General features: G+C 35.2%; 1 protein-coding gene across 4 annotated transcripts in view; it reads right to left on the bottom strand.

Annotated features, from left to right (window-relative positions):
• GRIA1 (glutamate ionotropic receptor AMPA type subunit 1) overlaps positions 1-22,072 on the bottom strand; it is a 335,673-nt gene that overhangs the window by 59,596 nt on the left and 254,005 nt on the right. For all 4 annotated transcript variants that reach the window (XM_074291865.1, XM_074291862.1, XM_074291864.1 and 1 more), the window contains exon 12: positions 3,201-3,399. In XM_074291865.1, the coding sequence (XP_074147966.1) occupies positions 3,201-3,399 (199 nt within the window). The remainder of the gene's footprint in view (positions 1-3,200; positions 3,400-22,072) is intronic.

The following is a 22,072-nucleotide window of genomic DNA, read 5'->3' as shown; positions in this document are numbered from 1 at the left end:
CCATTATGCTTATAAAGGATTATCCTTTCTGGTCCCAGAGAACAGAACTGGGAATGATAATTGGAAGTTATCAAAAAAGGAAATTAGGTTTGACATTTGGGAAAAAACAAAACAAGTAAACAAAAAAACTGTTTCCTGTTGACAGGAAAGCCATCCAAAAGTGGAATGAGTGGCCATGAGAATAGGTAGGATTGCCCTTCTTGTAGTTTTTTAAGTAGATACTGACAGACAAATTATTGGCTATGGAATTATTACAGCATGAATTCTTTTCAAAGACAAGTTGGATTAGACAAGCAGGACTACAATATAAATTTTTGACAGTCTAGGGATAGGATAAAGACAGGAGAGAGAGTGATTCATTTTAGTGATTTTATAAATAAATAATATATATTTATAATGATGCATCAAATATAACAAGATTAATTTTAATAGAAATGAATTTAAAGTCTTGTACTTTGGTTAAAAAAATCAATTGTCTGGATGTTGGATGATAGAGGTGGATATAGAAAACAGTTCATGTGAAAAAATTTGGTAGTTTTATAAAGTATAAGCTTAAATGGTGGTGGTAACAATGGAACCACATTTATATTTAAAAAGATATTCTCATAAGTAAAAATATTCTTATAGGTAGGAAATATGCAAATTAAGACATGGATCAAGTCTTTAGATGACACCAATTATATCAAGGGAAGTGGAAACAGAAAGGAAAATAGGAGATGCAATTTGATTTGGCAAGATCGGATCGATAGGAAAAAAAAGATATTTTTCTGGAAGAGCTGAAAGACCTGTAGGTAAAAATATAAAGGAAATAAATATGACTTTACCTAAATTTGCATCACCATGGCCAATTAAAACCAAAGGATGTCATGTGGCAGGTAAGACTGAGGATATACTTAAGGATATATTTAAAACTGCATATTTAGCTTAGGCATGCAGAATAATCTTTATTTGCCCCCAGTAAGAGTCCCATCCTGACTTCTTATTTGATTCTTTATCTAATGACAATACCTTGCTGAAAGACATCCTGACTCCTTTCCTTCTTTATGTCTTGCTTTCATAACTAGACTATTTAGCCTCCTGACTAAAGACTCAATTTTGAGAATATAAAACTCTCCCAACTTTAACTAATTATCTGGCTCTCTCAGAGTTTGGTCTGTTTCACTTTTAGATTAATAAAGTCCTTTTGCTACTATAAGACAATCTCTTTGAATTCTTTCAAACCAATTATGAACCATGATTCTCAGACACTTCAATACTGGTATATATTTAGAGTATATTTGTTCCTGGATAACTCCTTTCATCTTGGTTCCCAAAGAATTTCACATAGCCTAATTACTCTACCAATAATGTGTCCTCTGTTTAAGCTGTGTGTATCATTAACCATAAAGAACAGAATTCAGAATGCCATATTGGTTTGAAAGTGAGCTACACTTTCTTCCCTTTTCTCAGAACTGTATCTGCTTTGCAGAAGACCAAAATATCATTTGTAATTGTGTTTCCATTTATATAGTAATTTATAGTTTGCTAACACTTTCTTTTCCATTTTCTTGTTTCATTCTAATAACCACCCAGGGAAGTAGACAGGGAAGGATGATTATCTGCATTTTACTGATAATGAAAGTGAGATTCACAGAGGTAACAACAGTGTTACTAAAGATTTTAGTTTGAACCTAGGTACTTAGCATTTGAAACCATCATTTCTAATTCAAGTTAACAAATATTTACTAAGTGCCTACTATGTTCAGAGACCCACTACTCTTCCCATTACTATGCCTTTTGAGCACCTAAGCTAGTGGTATATATTGTGGAATTTTCCCTCTGTCCACTTAGTGAGAGTCAGAGACTTCTACATCAAAGTGCTAGTGTAGTCATATAACTAGTATTTTAGAGCAGAAGAGCCTTTTGCTATAGTCTAATCCAACTCCTTCTTTTTACAGATAATGAAATTGAAGGTCAGAGAGGGAATACAGTGAATAGTGTGATGATAGAACCAAGAATTAAAATCAGTTTTTTTGACTCCTGATTCAGATCCCTTTTTTTTATTGTAATTCCTCAATTCAGTGTTTCTTTCTCACTTATTACATAGAAGTCTCATGACAGCAGCCTTGCTATGGTGTAGAATTTGGCAGAACATTAGTCCCTTTGGTCCCCTTTTCCTGGACCTGATACTTGCCCCCCCAAGGACTGATTTAAGCTGAGACTAGACTGTATTCTTTTCATTGTTTTCATTATGGAAGCTGTAATGGCTGTGGAATCCACTCCCCAGGAATTTTGTTCTCTGTGGTTCAGAAAGGTTAACTAAAATGACACAGAGATTAGAAAATGAAACATGTAGAGAGGGATTAGGGGAAATCAATTTGCATGAAACCACAAAAACAGAATAAAAAAACGAGTATCTATAAATAACCAGAAGGTAACTCTAAAAATGAACAGAGAGGAAATAATATATATTATATTCCACAAGAAGAATGAAGGAAAACTGGAAACTTTATAACAGCTAAATTATCTCAAAGCTGGATGGGACCTCAGAAGAATCAATGTTGGATATAGAGAGAACTCAGAAGTTAGAATATCAGGCTGACAGTGAGCTTGGATATGCTCACTCTTCTTCATTTTACAATTGAGGAAACTGAGAGGCAGAGACAGAAAGCAACTTGCCCAGAGTCAGAAACAAAATTAGTAATAGAGCAGGCTTCCAAAAGAGGCATAGTATTCCATCTACAGGATTGTGTAGGCCTCAGCAATTCTAATTAGGACACAAAAGGGATGTCCTTTTTGTTCTTTGCCCCAAGTCATTTCCAACTCACCAATCAGAATTTGTATACTTTTCAAGATAAGAAATAAGAGAGCCTCTTTTGATGAGTGTTCAATTTCTGGTTTACTCTGGGATGAGTATTTCCATCTCTAAATTTTAAAATGGTCAGCTGTATAATGAACTTTGATTGTGCAAAATGTCCTGAAGAGCCTTCAGTAATCTGAAGGAAGGGAACAATGTTCTGTGTTTTATGGGCACGAATTCATTCAAGTGGTCCATGTCCTAATAGCATGAAGTATATAGGGTCTTTGATGCCCCCCACTTTATATTTATTGATAATGATAATATTTATGGTGCTAATATTGATGATGGAGACGTTAAATTTTTTATTATACATTTCTTTTTTTTCCCCTTTAGTGAAAAATAACATCTTGTTTTCTCCTACCCTAAAAAATTCTTTAGTTGATCCTGCCTCCAGGGTTCCATAAGCAATCTCAGTTTGCTTAGCCAGGTCTTCGGCACTTTCGATAGGAGATACCATCCTTTCCACGGTCAGGAAGGCTGCCAGATTAGCCGTATAGGAGGAGATGATTATCAAGGTGAAAAACCACCAGACACCACCAACAATTCGGCCAGAGAGAGACCTATACACCAAAAGAAAAAGAAAAAAAACAAAGGTAGCATATTCAACTAAAGCTTTGTCATTGTAACAATTACATGATAGTATAAGCTTCATCCACAGTCAGGAAGGATGGGATGGTCCAAGGGCCAAAGTGGATTTCTTCTCACCACAGATGAGGACATCTGGAGTACTGGCTGTCACCTCAGGTGATAAAGCACACACATACTTGCATAATATATTGACTTATACACACGCAACTGTGTTCCTATTTTATGCATATAGAGATATACATGTCCAAATAAACTTATGGAAATACATAAAAATTCTTATACACTACAAATGTACAAAAGCAGCTTGGTGTAATGAAAAGAGTGATAGATAAGACTTGGAATCAGAGAGTGGTTCTGCATTTTAGTGCCAGTGTTTACTATCTACATGACCTTGAGTAACTTACAACTTTAAGAGCACAGCCAGTATAAAGGCAAGGAGAGGGAATATCACATACAGGAAACAAGTGGGTGATTTCATCTAGATTGTAGCATGCATGAAGGAGAGTAATATACACATATTTTGGAGCATGAGGTTGAAGGAACAGATTTAAAGATTAAAAAAAAGTATGGTTTTACTCTGGAGGCAAGAAAGAGTCACTGTGGCATATTTAATATGGAAGTGACAAAGTAAAACTTTTGCCTTAGCAGTGTCATCTTGGCAGTTGTAGGGAGAATGGATTAGAGAGGGGAAAGAATGATGGCTGGGAGACCAGTTAGGAGGGTACAGCAATAACTCATCCAAGATGGAGCGAGAGCCTAAACTCAGGTTTGTTTGAGGGTAGAGAAAGTGACAGATATGAGGGATATTGTGGCTGTGGAATTAATATGACCTGGAAACTGATTGGATATAGCAGATGAGGCAAAGGGAAGAGTCAGTGATGATTCCAAGGTCTGAAACTTGGGTGACTGGAAAGATGGTGGCACCTTGAAAAGAATATGGGAAGTTAGGAAGGGGGAGTGTTTGAAAGGAGATTTGAGTTCTATTTTAGACATGATATGTTTTAGATGTGGTTATATAGTAGAAGATGACCAATGGGTAGCTAATAATCATACTGGCATCCAAAGGAGACATGGGGTTAGATACATAATTCTGAGAGTCAAAGAGGCGATAGATGAACCCATGGAATTGATGCAATGTGAGTGAGAGTGGGAGAGAGAGAACAAGAGGAAGTGAAGAATAAGAATAAGAAGGAGAAAAAAGGAGAAGGAGGAGGACAAAGAGAAGCAGGAGAAGGAGGAATAAAAGAAGAAGAAGAGAAGGAAGAGGAGAGAGAAGAGAGAAGGAAACGAGAGAAAAGAATAGGACAGATTCTATTGCATACCTACAAATAGATGGTAGAAATGGATGATGATCTATCAAAGGAGACTGAAAAGACCCCAGATAAACAGAATGAAAACCCAGGGATAAGTGAGTGTTTCTGGGAAGAAAAAGTGAACAGTTTGTGTCAGATGCTGTAAAGTTTAAGTTCAAGAATGAGGACTCAGAAAAAACATAAAATTTTGCATTTAAGAGATTATTGATTACCTTGGAGAGCAGTTTCGGTTGAGATAGGAAGTTGGAAATCAGTTTCAGTATTATGTGAAGTAACAAAGAGGAAGAAATGAACGTACATACACACACAGACACACAGACACACAGACACATAGACACATAGTCATACATATACCCTTACACTTTTCCCTTTAAATTAAGGCTAAGGGAAGATGCTTGTGAGCAAAAGGAGACAGTAATTAATACACGTACATATACATACAGTTTCACAAAAGCATACATAATATATATGTATATATACATAGGTATGTATGCTGACACAAATGTAAGACATATAAACCTCATGCCAAAAGACATGTGTACCCATATCCCATACCTATATAACTATATACACAGTTGTACATATATAAACACATATACATACTCACACACTTTTCTGTTTTGTGATACCCAGAAATAATCTAAGTCTGCCTTCTGGCTGTCCTGCTGCTGTTGACAGCCATCTGCTAGTTCTGCCCTTTCTTGAAAAGGCCACCCAGATGGGTGAGGGAGGGAGCACATTGGAAGAAATTCCAAATCAGGGCCCATTTTGGCAAAGCAACGGCTCTTTTGGGGGAAGAGTTCTTCAAAAACTGAAGAGGCTCCCACAAACTGCACAAGTATAAACTCTTGTAGGGGACATTTCATTCCACATCTCTTTGACAAATGTGATAATAATATGTTGGGTATGTGCTATGCTAGAAAAAGAAAAATGTCTCCTTAAGCAGAGCTTCACACATAGACAAATTCTTCCTTTGCAATGCTTCCTGGGCAAAGCAACATATTTTAAGCCTACACCAATGTGTGTGTATATATATATATGTGTGTATGTATGTATGTTTGTGTGTGTGTGTGTGTGTGTGTATATATATATATATATACACACACACACACACACACAAACATACATACATACACACATATACATATATACACACACACACACACACACACACACACTGGAAGAGATCTTAGAACACATACATACATACACACATTTAGAATGCATTTAGCCACTGGGAGGAAGTGTATGTAGTCTTCTATTTTGTCCAATTTCTACTTGAAAAAAACAGGTAAAATTTCCCCTTTCTGGGAAATCCCTGATAAACAATCACACAGCTTCTGCTGCTCACTATCTATCAAGGTAGGCTTGATAATTGATCAAGTAAAGTGAAATACCTGGAGTTGTTAGGAAATTCATTTTGCTTCATTGAAATATCTTCGTGGAATGTCCCCTCATTGGTCTTAGTCCTACCTTCTGAGATCACAAAGAATAAGTTTAATCTTTCAGCTCTTCTGATATCTGAAGGAAAGCATCATTCATTATCTGTACCCTAAGTCTTCTCAGTTATAGCAACTCACTTTGCAGGGGTCCCAAGGCTAAAGAACAGAGAAATCAGGTTTCAGATTCTCCATCTAGTGCCCTTTTAACTATATCTTCCTTCCCTTCAAATTCAGGAAAATCAATTCCTTTGCCTATTTCTAGCCAAACAGAAAATTAAGACTTTACATTTCTATAGTATTTTTTCTTTTGGTTCACAAAAGGTTTTCCTTATAATAACACTGGAACATAGGTCCAGGTACTGTTCCCATTTTATGGATTAGAATAAAATCATTAAGACTTAAGGAAGTTAATCTAATCATATAGGTAATGTTTTTGAATTGGGGATAGGATTAGAGTAGACATTTGAACTCAGGTCTCTTTAACTTAAACATTTTCCATACTATTTTATGTTTAATTTCTCCCACATCAAGATCTTAAAATGAAATTGAATGTTTTCCCTGAAAGCTCAGTAAAGAGAGATCCTGAGACTACCTCTCCCTGGAATTGGCTTTTATTAATATTTATCTGTGGGGTTTCTAATAGCATTTGTCTAGCATGCTGCATTCCCTGTATCCCCTTATATTGAATAGAGACCTTTCAGAGAAATTCTACAGCAAAATATTCTGCAAGTATTATCTATGGCTTTATCCAAGGACCATGGGGAGGTGCTCTTCTAACCCTCTGACACAGATTGGGAGCCTTATTTGCATCTCATTCACCAGATGCCATCTTAGAGTCTTCAAGCTTTTAACTCAATGCTGGCTCAGACAACATAACATCCCCCATGCTATTTTCCAAGACTGTGTGATGTGAAAATCCTGGGGCTAGGAGTTAGGAGACTTGACTCAGTCTTGGCTTTACCACTGACCTAGTTGAGTGATTTTTTATTCCCCTCTGGAATATCTGTAAACTGGGGATTCAATTTAATTCAAATCAATAAACACTAAGCCAGCTGTGTGTGTAGCATTAAGCTGCATACTATGTACACAAACACATATATACACACTATGTGATATGAAGTTTAGATAATTCATAGTTTGATTGTTCCTTAATAATAGCTACCATTTACACAGTTTAAGATTTGCACAACCCCTGTTCTATAGCAAGCCTTTCCTAATCCTTTTAATTCCTGTTTTTTCCCTCTATATTGACCCTATTTGTAGCTTGTTTGTTTTTAGTCATTTGCATATTGTTTTCTCCCCAATTGACTGAAATCTTTTGCTTTTCTTTGTATCCCAGACATTTAGCACAGTCCCTGGCATACAGAAGGAAAACTTAATACTTATGGACTGACAAAACAAAATGCCATGTAAAGTCCCAGAAAGATAAATAAAGACTTCATGGAAGAAATAACATTTGAATTGGGCTTTAAAAGATATATAAGAATTCAACAAGTGGTGGATGATTAATATTTCAGACATATGGAACTATGTGTACAAAGATATGAGAGAAGGGCAATGAGAGAAGATCATGTTCATTGGAAAGAGAATTGTCTAGTTTGTCTAGAGAATGATGATGATGATAGCTAACATTTATATAAGGCTTACCATGTGTCTGGTACTATGCTAAGAGCTTAATAATAATAATAATAATAATAATAATAATAACAACAACACCTACATTGTATTGGGTTTGTATAAAGCACTTCACAATTATCTCATTTGACCCTCACAATAACTGGGAAGTAGGTGCCATTATCCCTATTTTACAGATTAAAGCAAATAGAGATAAAGTGACTTGTCAAGGGTTATCTAGCTACTAAGTGCCTAAAGTCAGATTTTAATAATAATAAATAATAATAATTAACAAAACATATGCCTACTATGTGTAAGTAATGTTTTTTTTTTTTTTGCTTGTTTGTTTGTTTTCCTTTAGAGATGAAGATCAGGGAGACCAGAGCATGTTTATGAGTATATAGAAAGAAGCTAGTGACAAGGGAAAGACAGAAGATAAAAGATTGAATTTGGCTAAACGTGATAGGAAAACTTCCACTTCAGCTCAGCTTTCTTGAGAAATGCCTAAAAAACTATGAAGAAGGATGTCATATATAATAAAGATTTAACAAGACCAAAGAGAAACACTAATGAATCAAAGAATACTTAGCAGCAGATGGCTTGAAGCCTGCTGATGTCTGGAGCAGGAGCAAAAAGGGTCTAAAACCAGTACAAATTCCCAGCCTAGGCTATGCCAGAAGAGATATCAAGGCCAATATAAGCTCTTGGTAAATGTTATGGGGCCTGGAACCAGTTTAAACTCTGGGTTGATGTTGTACCAGCAGTTGTACCTCTTGATCAGAGGCCCATACAAAGGAAGGCAAATGCTGCAGACTATGTCATCTTTGTATCCAGCTTTAGTTTCTCAAAATGTATTACAGAAAGTAGTGTTGTCTGATTCCATGAAGCTTCTTACTTAGGGAAGGATGGGACTAGGACAAAGGCATTTCATCCAGACTACAGTTTGGTAGCACATCTGGACTTCAGCAGGAGTGAGACAACCTGGCATATATACATCATTACACTCCTCACGAACTCCATTGAGAGGTAGAGCCAAGTCTAGTTACCACTTTTAAATTGGTAGGAAAGGAAGACTGGTTCTATCTCTAAACTAAGAGATTAAAGATAGAAGGGATAACTGTTAGTCCAATGTCATGGAAAGAACGGGGAATGGGAAATAGGAACAGGAATCAATGTACCAAAATTAGCTTTAATGAGTAAGAGGGATATTTCTTATTTTGTGACCAGAGGTGAAGAGGAAAGGGAAGTTAATAATATTGAGAAAATAAAGAATAGCAAAACAGTGTACTAAAAGGTATCTATTTAGTCAATTTCCTGAGCAAAGTACAAAGCTAGATAGAACATATGAAATAATAACAGTTAGCATTTATAAAGTGCTTTAAGATTTATAAAACTTATCACCAAAGAACAACTAGAGAACATTATGAAATGCAAAATGGACAATTTTGATTAAATTAAGTTTAAAAGCTTTTACACACACACAATCAATGCAGCTAAGATTATAAGAGAAGCAGAAACTGGGAAACAATTTTTATAGTTAATACTTCTGATAAAGGTCTCATTTCTAAAATATATAGTGAACTGAATAAAATTTATAAGAATATGAGTTATTTGTCAAAGGTTATGAAGAGACAATTTTCAGAAATTAAAGTCATTTATAGTCATGTGAAAAAATGCTCTAAATCACTATTGATTAGAGAATGAAAATTAAGACAACTTTGTGGTACCACTTCACACCTCTCAGATAAACTAAGACAACAAGAAAAGATAATGATAAATGTTGGAGGGGATACAGGAAAACAAGGACACTAATACATTGTTGGTGGAGTTGTGAAATGATTCAACCATTCTGGAGAGCAATTTAGAATCATGCTTAAAGAACTAGAAGGCTGTCCTTTGATCCAGCAGTGACTGTATCCCAAAGAAGTCATAAAGCAGGGAAAGAAACCCACATGTGCAAAAATATTTGTAGCAACTCTTTTTGAAAAAACTGGAAATTGAGTGGATGCCCATCAGTTGGAGAATGGCTGAATAAGCTATGATATATGAATGCAATGGAATATTGTTGTTCTATAAGAAATGATGAGCAGGCTGATTTCAGAAAAACCTAGAAAGAATTATATGGACTGATATTAAGTGAACTGAGCAAAACCAGGAGAATTTTATATATGGTAACAATAAGATTTTGTGATGATCATCTGTGACAGACTTGGTTCTTCTCAACAAAGCAGTGGTTCAATTCCAATATACTTGGGATGGAAAACATCAGTTGCATCCAGAGAGAGAATTTTAGAGATTGAATGAGGATCAGAGCATAATATATAGAAAATTTTGGAACACAAAATCTTATAAATTTTGGAACACAAAATGAATGCTGCAAACTATCTTTACATGTATTTGAGAGAAAAAATTTACTTTTTGAAAAAAATTTTTTGAAAAAAAAAGCTTTTATAGATATTATAGATAGTATAATATATAGATATAGATAATATCTATAATTATAGATATTATTATAGACTTCATAGATATTTTCTCATTTTAGCTTCATAACATCTTTGGGAGGTAGGTGTTATTATTATCTCCATTTTATAAATGAGAAACCTGAGGAAGATAAAGATTAAGTGACTGCTCCAGGATCAGAGAACTAGTAGGAATCTGAAGTAAGTTTTAAACTCTTCTTCCTGACTCTATATCCAGTATTCTATCCTCTGTACAATCTAGCTATTCTATAATTATAGGAACATGAGAATAAGGTTGGTGGCAAGAAGAAAATGTTTACTACATATAATTACTACAAAGAGTGAAATCAAGTCATAATGAGAAGAGGAAAAAGGATTGTTAAATATTAATGAGACCCCAATTGAGTTTATGGTCCATGCAACTCTAGTGGGTAAAGCTGACTTATTTTCATGATTTTCTCCACTGAGGTTTAGCATCCTTGGTGGACGAGTAATAGATGGTGGATGGAGAAGTAATCTGAGAGGAGACAATATCCTGAGTGGATAGTCAGAGGGCAAAATACTAGTGCAGTAGCTAAATGAGAAATAAAAATGGAAAACAATGGAATCACTAATGGATGTGTAAGTAAAAGGAACTAGAGTGGTTGATACTAGGAAACTGGGATGGACTGGGAGAAAGATCACGATAAGTCTTAGTGTGTTCTTTTGTGAGCAAAAGTGTGAATGCTGTGATAGGCAAGGCTGATTGGATTGGGAGAGGAATTGAGATGAAGTAGTGATTAAAATAAGGAAAAGTATTAGAGAAAATTTTGTATGGACATACCACTTTTCAACTGGAGTTGTGGAATCAGGGGATAGATACTATGAATAGATGATTCACATAAATTCTCTTTACAATCCATAAAAAGCATTTAGAACCTTGGTGTTTTAAAAAAGTACAATGTGGAGTTTTTATAGATTTTGTAGCTCCTTGACTGAAGAAAGAAGGCCTTAAGTCTTTCTCTGCTTTAGATTTCTGGGTGGGGAAGGAGCAAAGGGCTGCTGAGTCAGTTAGTTCTTTGAGAAGCAGCTATTCAGCCTCCTAGATATTTCCCCTTCTAAGTAGGTTTTGGCTTGTTGATAGACTTATAGAGATAATCCTGTGAAACTCAGGGGCTCATTAAAAGTACAAATAGTACATTATAAATACTTTTAGTCTTAGGGTCAGATAGTCCAAATTTCTTTCTTTCTCCAACATATATAATGTGGCTCTAAGTAAGTAATTTAATTTTTTTAGCTTGAGTTTCCTTATAATAATGCAATACTTATAGAAGCATTATGATGAAAACTCTTGGCAAACTATAAAGAATTGCATAAGACATAAAGAATAATTTTAACCTGCAGGTCTGGATACACACACATACACACAAAAACACACATGCATATTAACCAAGCTGTTGCTTTTGTCAGTTTGTATGCTGCCTATAACATCTAATATAAAGGATCTAAGAGTTGGATAGGATCTCAGTGGTCATCTCCTCTAATAACTATCAGAATATGAATCATGTCACTGGTTCTGGAGTCTAAAGATTTGGGTTCAAATCCCACCTTGGATGATTATGACTTATGTGACTGGTCAAATCATTCCAGGTCTCTAGGCTTCTGTAAAAAGATGGGATTGGATTATGATATTACTGATGTCTTTTCTAATTCTAAATATAAGATTTTATAGTATACCCCAAAATAATATTCATATATAATCATTAGCATCTTTCTGATATGAAGAAATGGTATGATAGAAGAAGCTCCATAAATTGTAAGGAAGTCTCTTGGGTTTGCTATCACAAGAGTCAGAGATACCCAGAGAACATGAAAGTTTGAGTGAAAACAAATTAGACACATGACCCAACAAAATACATACGATCTGAATAAGCTTTCAACCCATGAGGCTGAGTGAGAGTAAAATAGGCTCCCAACCTAAAAGAACCTAAACGCCTAGACTTTTAATGACACTCCTGATTTGGGAGTTTGTACTGAGAGCATAAAGGCTCGTGATTCAGGAATTTAAACTAAAAAATAGGAAGACAGTGCTTAGAGTCTGAGCTGAGTAGTGGGTGGCAGATAAGGAAGTAGACATGGGGGCGGGGGGGGTGGAAATGGTAAGAACAGTGAGTACCGTGTTAGCATCTGCCAGTAGGACAACCAAGGGGTTAAGCCACAGGGAAGAGAGACACTATGATTGCTTGATGCTGCTGAAACAGATGACAGTATCACTTTTCCTCCTCTCTTTCCTCTTTGTTTTCCTCTTTATTTCTTAAGAACAATGAGTTTCTGTTCCAAAGTTTGCTGTTATTAGAATTATGTTTGCACCTTCTGTTTTAATCAGTATCATAGCCAATTTTCACTAGATGAAAATAAGATGGAATTAAACTGTTTTTGGTTCATATGATAACTTTCATTGCAAATGGGAAGACTTATTAGGGAAAGAAAAGCAGTACAAGTCTTTGTATATAAAGAGGAAGAAAGAGGTTAGACCCCTCTATGTAAAACATTATGGTTTAAAGATCCTTGATGGGGTCTCTGAGCTAAAAATGAGAAAATCTTATGGTCTTAAGTATTATTTTTGATAAACTTCCTACAAGTTAGAACTAAACTGTATTGAGGTTTTTATTATTTTTCCCTAGGCTAAAAACAATTCAATTTTTAAAAACTCTCTGGGACTACGCTGGCTTATTGGCATACATAACCTTATTCACTTCTTAGACACTTTTCTCCACATGTGTGCAGAAGACGGAAGGAAGTGACTAGACACTCAGAATTGTCTCTTGGGAGAAGAAAAGGTGATATATTCTATAGGTGTGAATCAGAGGAGTGAATTCTTCTTTTCCTAGTAGTCTTTTAACTTCCTCCTCTAGACAGGCACATTTGATTATACATAGACATAAAATTCTCCAAATAGCCCTTTCATCATCACCCTAAAATACTCTTAATGACAAATTATTGCATTTCTATTCTATGGCCTTAGAGGGGATCTAACTCCAAATTCCAAACTATGAAGAAATTTTTTCTTTAGCATTCCTGATTGGCTATAGCTACTTGGTATGTGTATGAATACCTCCAATGATAGGAAGATGTCCATTGATTCAGTGAGGAAGTCCTTTCCATTGTTGGACAGCTGTGATAATGTTCTTCTTTAATTATATCTGCTTTAGTCAGTTTTTGCAAAACTCTTAGGATGTACTGAAATGACTAGATCCTATTGAATCACTAAAATCATAGCAAGGAATAAGGAATAAGGAATGTGACAAATAATATTGTCTTTCAGAGATAACACCATGATGTAGACTGGTGAAGGCAAAGCTACATAATAATGAGAGATAATAGTCATCTGATTAGATACTCTTACACATCTGTGAATTCTAATGGCTTTGGAATTCATGCTCTTAGATTTTAGATCTATGATATCATCACAGACTCTAGGTGGGCATCTTTAATCTCATAGCTTGATTTAATCTTGTAGCTCCCTTGATGACTATCTCCTACTCCCTACAAACTAGTTCTTCCTCAATATTATACTTTCAAACTATATCAAAGAATCTCTGAGTCAGAAGGCACTTTAGAGGTAATATGCTTCAACTATGCCTGACCTGGAATTTTCTCTACAAGCACTGATAAGTGGTCATCCATTCTTTGTTTAGACCTTCAGAGACTTGGAACCCACTGCTTCTGAAGGCTTTTGTATTCGGAAATTCTACTTCATATAAAGCTGAAAACTGCCTGCCTAAAAAATTCTTGTATTGGTCCAAGATCTGTTCTCAGAACTAGAAAGATCCCTCTTCCATATGAAAGCCTTTCAACTAAAGACTATCACATTCTGTTTATATCTTCCTCAAAACAATCAGCTTAGTTCTTTAAATCTCATCAACATTTCCAATTCCAAATAAAAATTTCCTTTCTCTTAAGAAAAAAACAACTTACTCAAATACTGAAAGAGACACAGGAGATGGTTTTATAAGGTTGATGTTATAAGTTATCTAAAGTCATGGCATAGTTAATAGGTATAAATTAGAGAAACTCAAAATTGTGTGTTACCTTTGTAGTGGTTATTTAGCCCACACTAGATCTACAAAGAAATTCTCTTAATAACGTCATGAAAGACCATGTAACCTTGATTTGAAAGTCCCATTGATGAAGAAACAAACCACTCTGCCTTAAGGCAGCTCATTCTCCTTTTGCATAGCTGTAATTATTAGGAAGTTTTCTTTTACATCAAGATTCCCTCTGCCTTTTTGTAATATCTACTTATTACTCTAAGCTCTGCCCTCTGGAGGCAAGAAAACAAGGCTTCTTCCAATATGATAGTCTTCAGAATATTTGAAGATAGCTATCATATTGTTCATAGGTCTTCCCTTTTCCAGGACAAACACTCCTAGTTTCCTTAACTGATTTTAGTATAAAATGGTGCTTGATTTCCCTATCATCCTAGTCTATCTCCTTTGGCCATATTCCAGCTCATCACCGTGCTTCTGAAAATATGACACCCAGAATCAATACAATATACCACATATGGTTTCATATGCAGAGAACAGAAATCTCATTCAGGATGCTGTTTTCTTTTATCCATCCAAGAAATGCTTTGCTCAGAACAAATACACCTTTCTTACTCCTCCCCCTCCAATTCATAAGAAGCAATAAAATCAATGAATTATTTCATCTGAAATGAAACCGAGTAAATTTCATTTCCCATGAGCTCTTGTTGGCTTTGAATGACATAAAACTCAGGGAGGAGTTAACCATTTTGAAAGTGGTGAATTTAATTTCTCACAGACTCCTAGTGACTAGAAAGAAAATCATGTCTAAAAGGGAGTAGCCATTTTGAAATTGGCAAAACTCATTTCCCATGAGCCCTGAGTGGCTGGTTATCTAGGTTCTGTTCCAGTTTCAATGTCATTATTATTTAAGGAGCTAGATTCTCCTGGTCTCCTGTTGGTTGTTAAGTCAGATACTTTGGAGTAACAAGGAGTTCTTTCAACCAACCTGAGCGCCATTCACTAAATAATTACTTAAACAATAAACTAAAGTTTTCACTAGGGGAGGTGACCTAGAAACACATGAACCCTGTTTTCTAGGTGGTTAGAAAAACACCCACTAAAAGCAAGATTGTGACTTGTTTCTTCTTAGGAAGTCTAAAGACTGAATAAAACAGAATCACAGGCAGAAATAGAAAATTTAGACCACCAATTAAAAAGAGATTTTAGGTTATCAAGAGGAAAGGATTAATGCACAATACTACTTGCCACTGAAGAGTAGAATTCCTGCACCTTTGAGTAGAAAGGGACCTTAGAACCATTCTGTTCAATTCTTATTAGAAGCAGGAATCTTTTATAGAATATCTGAGGGTCTTACATCCTCTGTGCGACTTTCTTTCCTGAGTGGAATTTACTCTCCTGTGGTATTTTATTTCTACTAAAGAGCCACTTAGAAATTCTTTTTTGATGATGATGAAAATGAACTATTATTCTCAATGACCTACAGTGTCTGCTTCTCTTCAACTAGACTAATTCTGTCCAAATATCAAGTTCCAGCTTAAGATTCAGTTCCTCTGTGAAGTCTTCCCTGAGAAGTCTGACATGATTTTCATTTTCTCTATTTTGTAGTGTAGTGGGATGAGGACTGGGTTTGGAATGAAAAGATATGTATTGTGATCCTAGCTTTGGCACTTACTATCTATGGGATCTCAAGCAGCCTCTTTTCCCTCTCTGGGCCTCATTTTCTTTAACTGTAAAAAAAGAGGACTGGATTAGATAACCTACACAATGTGCAGACCACTTTTGTTAAATGTTAAGGGGGTTAGAAAAATGAATTAGAAGAGAGCTAATGTTTTTCTATGCTAGGGGAGGTAAGCCACAGTCACATATAATTCTAATGCAAGTTGGAACATGATAAGTGCATGAAGAAAGCACAAATCAAATATGATTTGAGGTCCGAGGAAGAAAAAAAAAGATAACTTTTAACTGGGAGCACATGGATGGTTCCTAAACTTGGGTTTAAAATAAATTGCACAAATCTGAGACATCAGAAGTTCAATATGAGTCTACAATATGACACAACTATGACAACAGCATGACACATTAGCCAAAAGAGCTAATGTGATTCAATAATGCATTAGGAGAAGTCTTGATAAATCAATCAAGCAAGCAAAGATTTATTGATTGTTTGAATTTAGACTTGTGTTAATGCAATACGGCTGAACTACATCTTTATCTGGCTAACTACATTTGTTTCTAGGAGCCACATTTGACACACTGAAGTTCATCTAGTGTATGATGATTAGGTTGGTTGTATACTGAAAAAAAAAAAACTTGGACTCAGAATTAAGATATCTGAATTCAAGTTCTGACTGGGCCACTATGTGGATATATGATCTTGGACAAATCATCTCATCTTTTTGGATTTGTTTCCTTTTCTAGAAAATTAAAGGATTCCAGTTCTAACAATCTACAAAGCTATAGCATTATTTTTCCCTATTGGAAATCTCATTGCAGGAGGGCAATTTATTTATTCATAGAGGAGAGTGGAAGGTTTTAACCAAGTCAGTGGCATTCAGATTCCTCCCACTCACTTTTCAACTCTTTGTATTTTACCTTCCCATGTTCACCATTTGACATATAATGCTCTCTTCAAGGTTACTTACTGTTAAATACCAAGTATCTTTTCTTATTCCTCATCCTTCTTATTGTCTTCATCAACTTTTTGCACTGTGGACTATCTCTTCCTTCTTGATATTTTCTATTACCTACATTTTCTTCATAGCTTGCCTTTTGTTGATTCTTTTCTTTCCTATCTGAACTATTCTACTTCATCTCCTTTTCAAGATCATCATGCATGTCCTATCCTTTATGCACTAATGTATCTCAGGGCTATCTTGGATCATCCCAAACTTTTCCTCTTTCTACATTTTCCCTCTCTGTTATTTTATGAATACATGCGAATTTTATGTTGCTGACTCTTAACTCTGTATAGTTTCATCTCTTTCCTACTACACTGAAAAAATTGTTGAATATCTTTCCATGGATTTCTAAGAAGCACCACAAATTCAATATATTCCATACTGAATTTTTCTTTCCCCAAATCCCACATCATCTTCCAGTTACCCTATTTTTGTTAAGGATGCCCCTATTTTTCTGCTTATTCAGATTTACCTTAGAATCATCCTGTTTTCTCACATACCACATCCATCTATTTGAAGAATCCTCAAATTATACCTCTGAAACATTATAGTTATTCCCTCCTGTCTTCTCATGTAACAACCTCCTTAGTTAAGGACCTTATCAACTTTCTTCTAGACTATTGCAATAGTTTAATGGGCTTCTCTGAATCCAGCCTCTCTTTCTCTCCAATCCAGCTGCAAAATTGATATTCCCAAAATATATGTCTGACTATATCAGACCCATGCTCAAGAAGTTTGAATGGTTCCTTTTGGTCCTTAAGATAAAATACAAACTCATCTGTTGGGCATTTAGAGACTTTTAAGTTTTTTTTTAGACTCTCTTCAGGCTGATTATGTCTCCCTCAAAAACACACAGCACAGAATCTGGCACAGTGCAGGAGGTTAGTTAATATTGATTGATTAATCAATATTCTAGTCAAACTCAGCTACCTGCTAGTCCAAGGACATGACATGCCTTTGTGCAAGCTGTATCTTCTATCCTTGAATGCTCCTTCCTTCTATTGCTCATCTTTTGGAAGCTCTGGCTCTCTTTAAGTTTCAGCTCAAGTGTCACCTTCAAGAAATCAATTAAAGATTTCTTTAGATATTAGTGTTCCTTGACATATATTCTCACTTAGCTTTAATTTTATATTTACTTATCTGTATACATCACAGTACCTATAATAGGTGCTAATAAAAACCTTGTTGAATTGAATTGAATCTCACTATGTTTTTCTCTGGGAGTTTAGCCAATGATTTCAGAGCATTCTCTTTCTTAAGGGATAGGTCATGTCATCTGCATTTTGGGGAAAGGGGTAGAAGGAGACAGAGTGCTAACAGAATGATGCATCCGAAAGGGATTTAGAATCAGAAAAGAGCCTGCTTAGTTTATCTCCTTATTTTATAAATGAGGGAACTGAGGCTGACTGCTTAAGTGACTTGCCCAACACCATAAAACTAGTAATTGACAGTGGCCGAATTTGAATGTATGTTTTCTAACTCTAAACCTAGGAAACAACCCTGCATGCAATATTGCTTACTTTCTTCTCTTAACTTCTGGTTCTTCTTCTGTAAAATGGAGTTGTTGGAATATGGATCATTTAATCTTAAAGATTCTTTTCTGTACCGTAAAAGGAACGATTTGATTAATGGTGTCCGAGAACACTTCTAACTCAAAATCCTATGGTTCTATAATTTTACAGTCCAAATATTCTTCTATTGAACTAAAGGAAGACAGTAACTTTTGTGGTGACAAAGTCTAGTCCTTCTTCCTTCTAATCTTCAATTTCAAATAGCTATTTTAAAAAATCCCAAACAAAAACACTATTGGATAAAGGCAATTGGAAACAGCATCAGATGGCCACCTCACAATTAGTAGGAAAAAATCCCTGTCATTTAATTACTTGGATGAGCTATGTTTAGTGAGCATTGAGCCTACAAATAGGAGTAATTAACTACAGTCAAATGCAACAATTTTCACTGGTGAGGCTCCCCTTCCCCCTTTTTGCAGGACGAAAGTACAAGACATTGATTAGTACTTAAGAGGTTTTCTTTTTGGAACAGGTTTTTTAAATCATATTAGAAAATATTTACTCATTATTTGGCTATAATTCTCATGGAATTACCCACAAAATAAAAAAACCTTTATTTTAACAAATGACATTTGTGGCTTTTATCCCTTTTCCTTTTCTTGAAAAAAGATTTGTTTTTAACTTATGGAATAAAACAAGCATTTCGATTACATAGAATTTAAAATAAGATGACTAAAATCTTTAAAATATCATGAAACTTTTAAACTAGCATCTACAATTGGCTATTCCTTTTAAATATAATAAAGTTATTATGTAAATTTATTTCTTCTCCTTTTCCTTCCCTCTTCCCCACCACCCTAGAGATGGCTACTATTAAAGACTAATATGTAAATATATGTGGAACAGGTTGTTTCTTAGTTCCTGTCCATGTAGTTAGTAGACTTTAGATTTGTAATTTTTTTTTCTTTCAGATATCAAAGAAAGGTTTCTGGGATGAGATCTATATATTAATACTCATAGCCAGTAGCATAACATACAGACTAAGAAGCTCTATATTACATGACTCAGGGTTCTGCTATCCTCTCCCCTGGCCATCTCTTCCTTGCTTTCCCACTAATAGACTCAAGGTAAAAGCCAAAAGGATAGAATGCTGGAGTTGGAACAGATATTAGAACACAAGATGTCAGAGCCAGAATACAGAATGAAATTGGCAAAGCTGGATGGGTTCTTAAGATCATAGAATGGGGATTCAATATTTTTGGTGTCTTTGAACTTCAGTACAAAATTACATAATTTATGTTCAGGCATCAAATATTGGGGTTTAGTCATGTGATGAATTCACAAAGGCCATTCTCTTTGGCAAAAGAGTAGGTTTATTTAGGAGAAGAGGTTATAGACAAAATGAAGAGATAGAATAGACACCAGGACTGGTAAATATAAATATATTTGGGAGATCAATAGATTATCAATGAAAAGAGTTTTTAACAATCAACTGGAAAGATGAGTTTCCTAATGGAATTTAACAGTGCTTTATGAGGTGGGAGTAACCATTGATTGACAGGCTAAAGCCTAAAAAGGTATTAACATCCTAAAAGAATTAGTTAGCTATAAGAAGGGAAAAAAAAACACTATGAGACATGGGGAAAGGGTGAAGAGAAAGATACCAGGAGGCAGAATGCCAAGGGGTTTAGCAAAGATGGCATATTCATGCACAGATTTAACCTTGGGGGTTTGACATAACTTGGATTTCTGACTGGACACAGCAGGGTGGGGCTACCCATGACTTCTATTGAGGATGGGATTATACAGTTAAACTGCTCCCCATCAGTGTCCTTCCTTGCTTGCCTCAGAGAGTAATTTTATCAGTAATTCAGTCTTTCTCTGCCAACCCTACCTAGTTACTCAGGACTTCATCATTTTGTGTATCCTGGGATCCTTTGGCATCTAATGAAAACTATGTACTTTTCAGAATAATGTTTTTAAATACATAAAATAGGATTCTAAAGAAACTAATTATATTGAAATATATTTATTTTCATAAATACTCAAGAATATTATCAAAATGTATGTATCTACCAATCTTTATATACACACACATAAAAACAAGTTCATGAACTCCATGATCTTAAATCTCCTTCCATAGAATCTCAAAGTTGAAAGTGACTTTAGAATACACAACAGAGAAAGGTATAGTTTGAGGAATTTTAGTTAGGAGACTCAAGACTTAGTTTAATTCTTTCATTTTACTTATTAAACACCAAGGTCCATTTCAGGGATATGACTTGTTTAGGATCAGAATGTGGTGCAGAGTCATTAGTTGGAGTGTGATGGGAACTGCAACAGTGATGGAGAACTTTGTTCTTCTGGAAAGGTCAATTTAATAAACACTTATTAAGCATCTATTATATGCTAGTAAACATTGTTCTAAACTCTTGGAATTGAAAAAAAAACAGGCAAAAGATTTACCCTTCCCTCAAGAAACTTACAATCTAATGGAGACAATATGCAAACAAATATATACAAAGCAACTATATTGAGAATAAATAGAAAATAATTAAAAGAGGGTAAAAACTGGAATTAAGAGGGTGGCTGATAAAAGTGCCCACTATCCTCTGATGGGCACTAAATATGTTGAAATATAATTATTAAAATATTTGAAATCTGATAGAAATGTTTTCTGATGCCTGTAAGTATAAGTCCCCTTTTGGGAGCTCTTAGGGACTGACCCCATCAAACCAAGATATATGTTCAAAGTTAGAATCCACCTTTCCTGACAGTTCTACTCCTTTAGGAATCTGCAAAGGGCATGGCAGACCAAGGGAACAGGTATTGAAGCATGGAAGAACTATCCTGAATGTTTTTTCACGCATATCCTTCAATCAGATGCTTTTTATCTTATCTCTCTCAAACCTCATTCTTTCCCTTTTTCAAGTCTATACTGTTGTATACAACATAGACTTCTCTATGGATTATGGGCTCAACCTCAGATGTTAGTATAGAATTTTGCTCAACTCATGTTTGAAAAAGAAGGAATCCCTTTTACAGCTTTCCCAACAAATGCTCGCTCAGCCTTCAAATGAAGATCTCTAACAAAGGGGAATTAAATCAGTCAACAAACATGATCAAGCACTCACTATATGACATGCCAGGAATACAAAGACAAAAATAGTCCCCGTTTTCAAGATTTTATAATCTATGGAGAAGATAACATGTAAATAAATAGCTGCATTCAAAATGCATAAAGGGTAGATTTTAAAGTACCCTTTTCAGGGAAGGCTTTCTGCAAAAGGGGGCATTTGAATTTCAACCTGAAGGAATTCAGGTATTTTAAGAGAAGGAAGTGAGGGAGGATCTCACTCCAGGCAATGAGAAATAATCAGTGTAGAGAATAAGATACATCATGTAGGCCAGAAGACCTCCTGAGGAAATTCATATTTTTGAGCAGCTCTAACTAGCCATTAGAAACTTTTTTTTTTTTTTTCCCCCAGAGCAATTTGTCCAGGATCACACAGTTAGGAAGTGTTAAGTGTTTTAGGCCAGAATTTGAATTCAGGTTCTCCTGATTTCAAGCCTGGTGCTCTATCAGTGCCATCTAGA

The sequence above is a fragment of the Sminthopsis crassicaudata genome, chromosome 2 (genome assembly GCF_048593235.1).
Source record: "Sminthopsis crassicaudata isolate SCR6 chromosome 2, ASM4859323v1, whole genome shotgun sequence".
NCBI lineage: Eukaryota > Metazoa > Chordata > Mammalia > Dasyuromorphia > Dasyuridae > Sminthopsis > Sminthopsis crassicaudata.
Note: the sequence above shows the minus strand (reverse complement) of the source record. Positions and strands in the feature narration are given on the sequence as shown.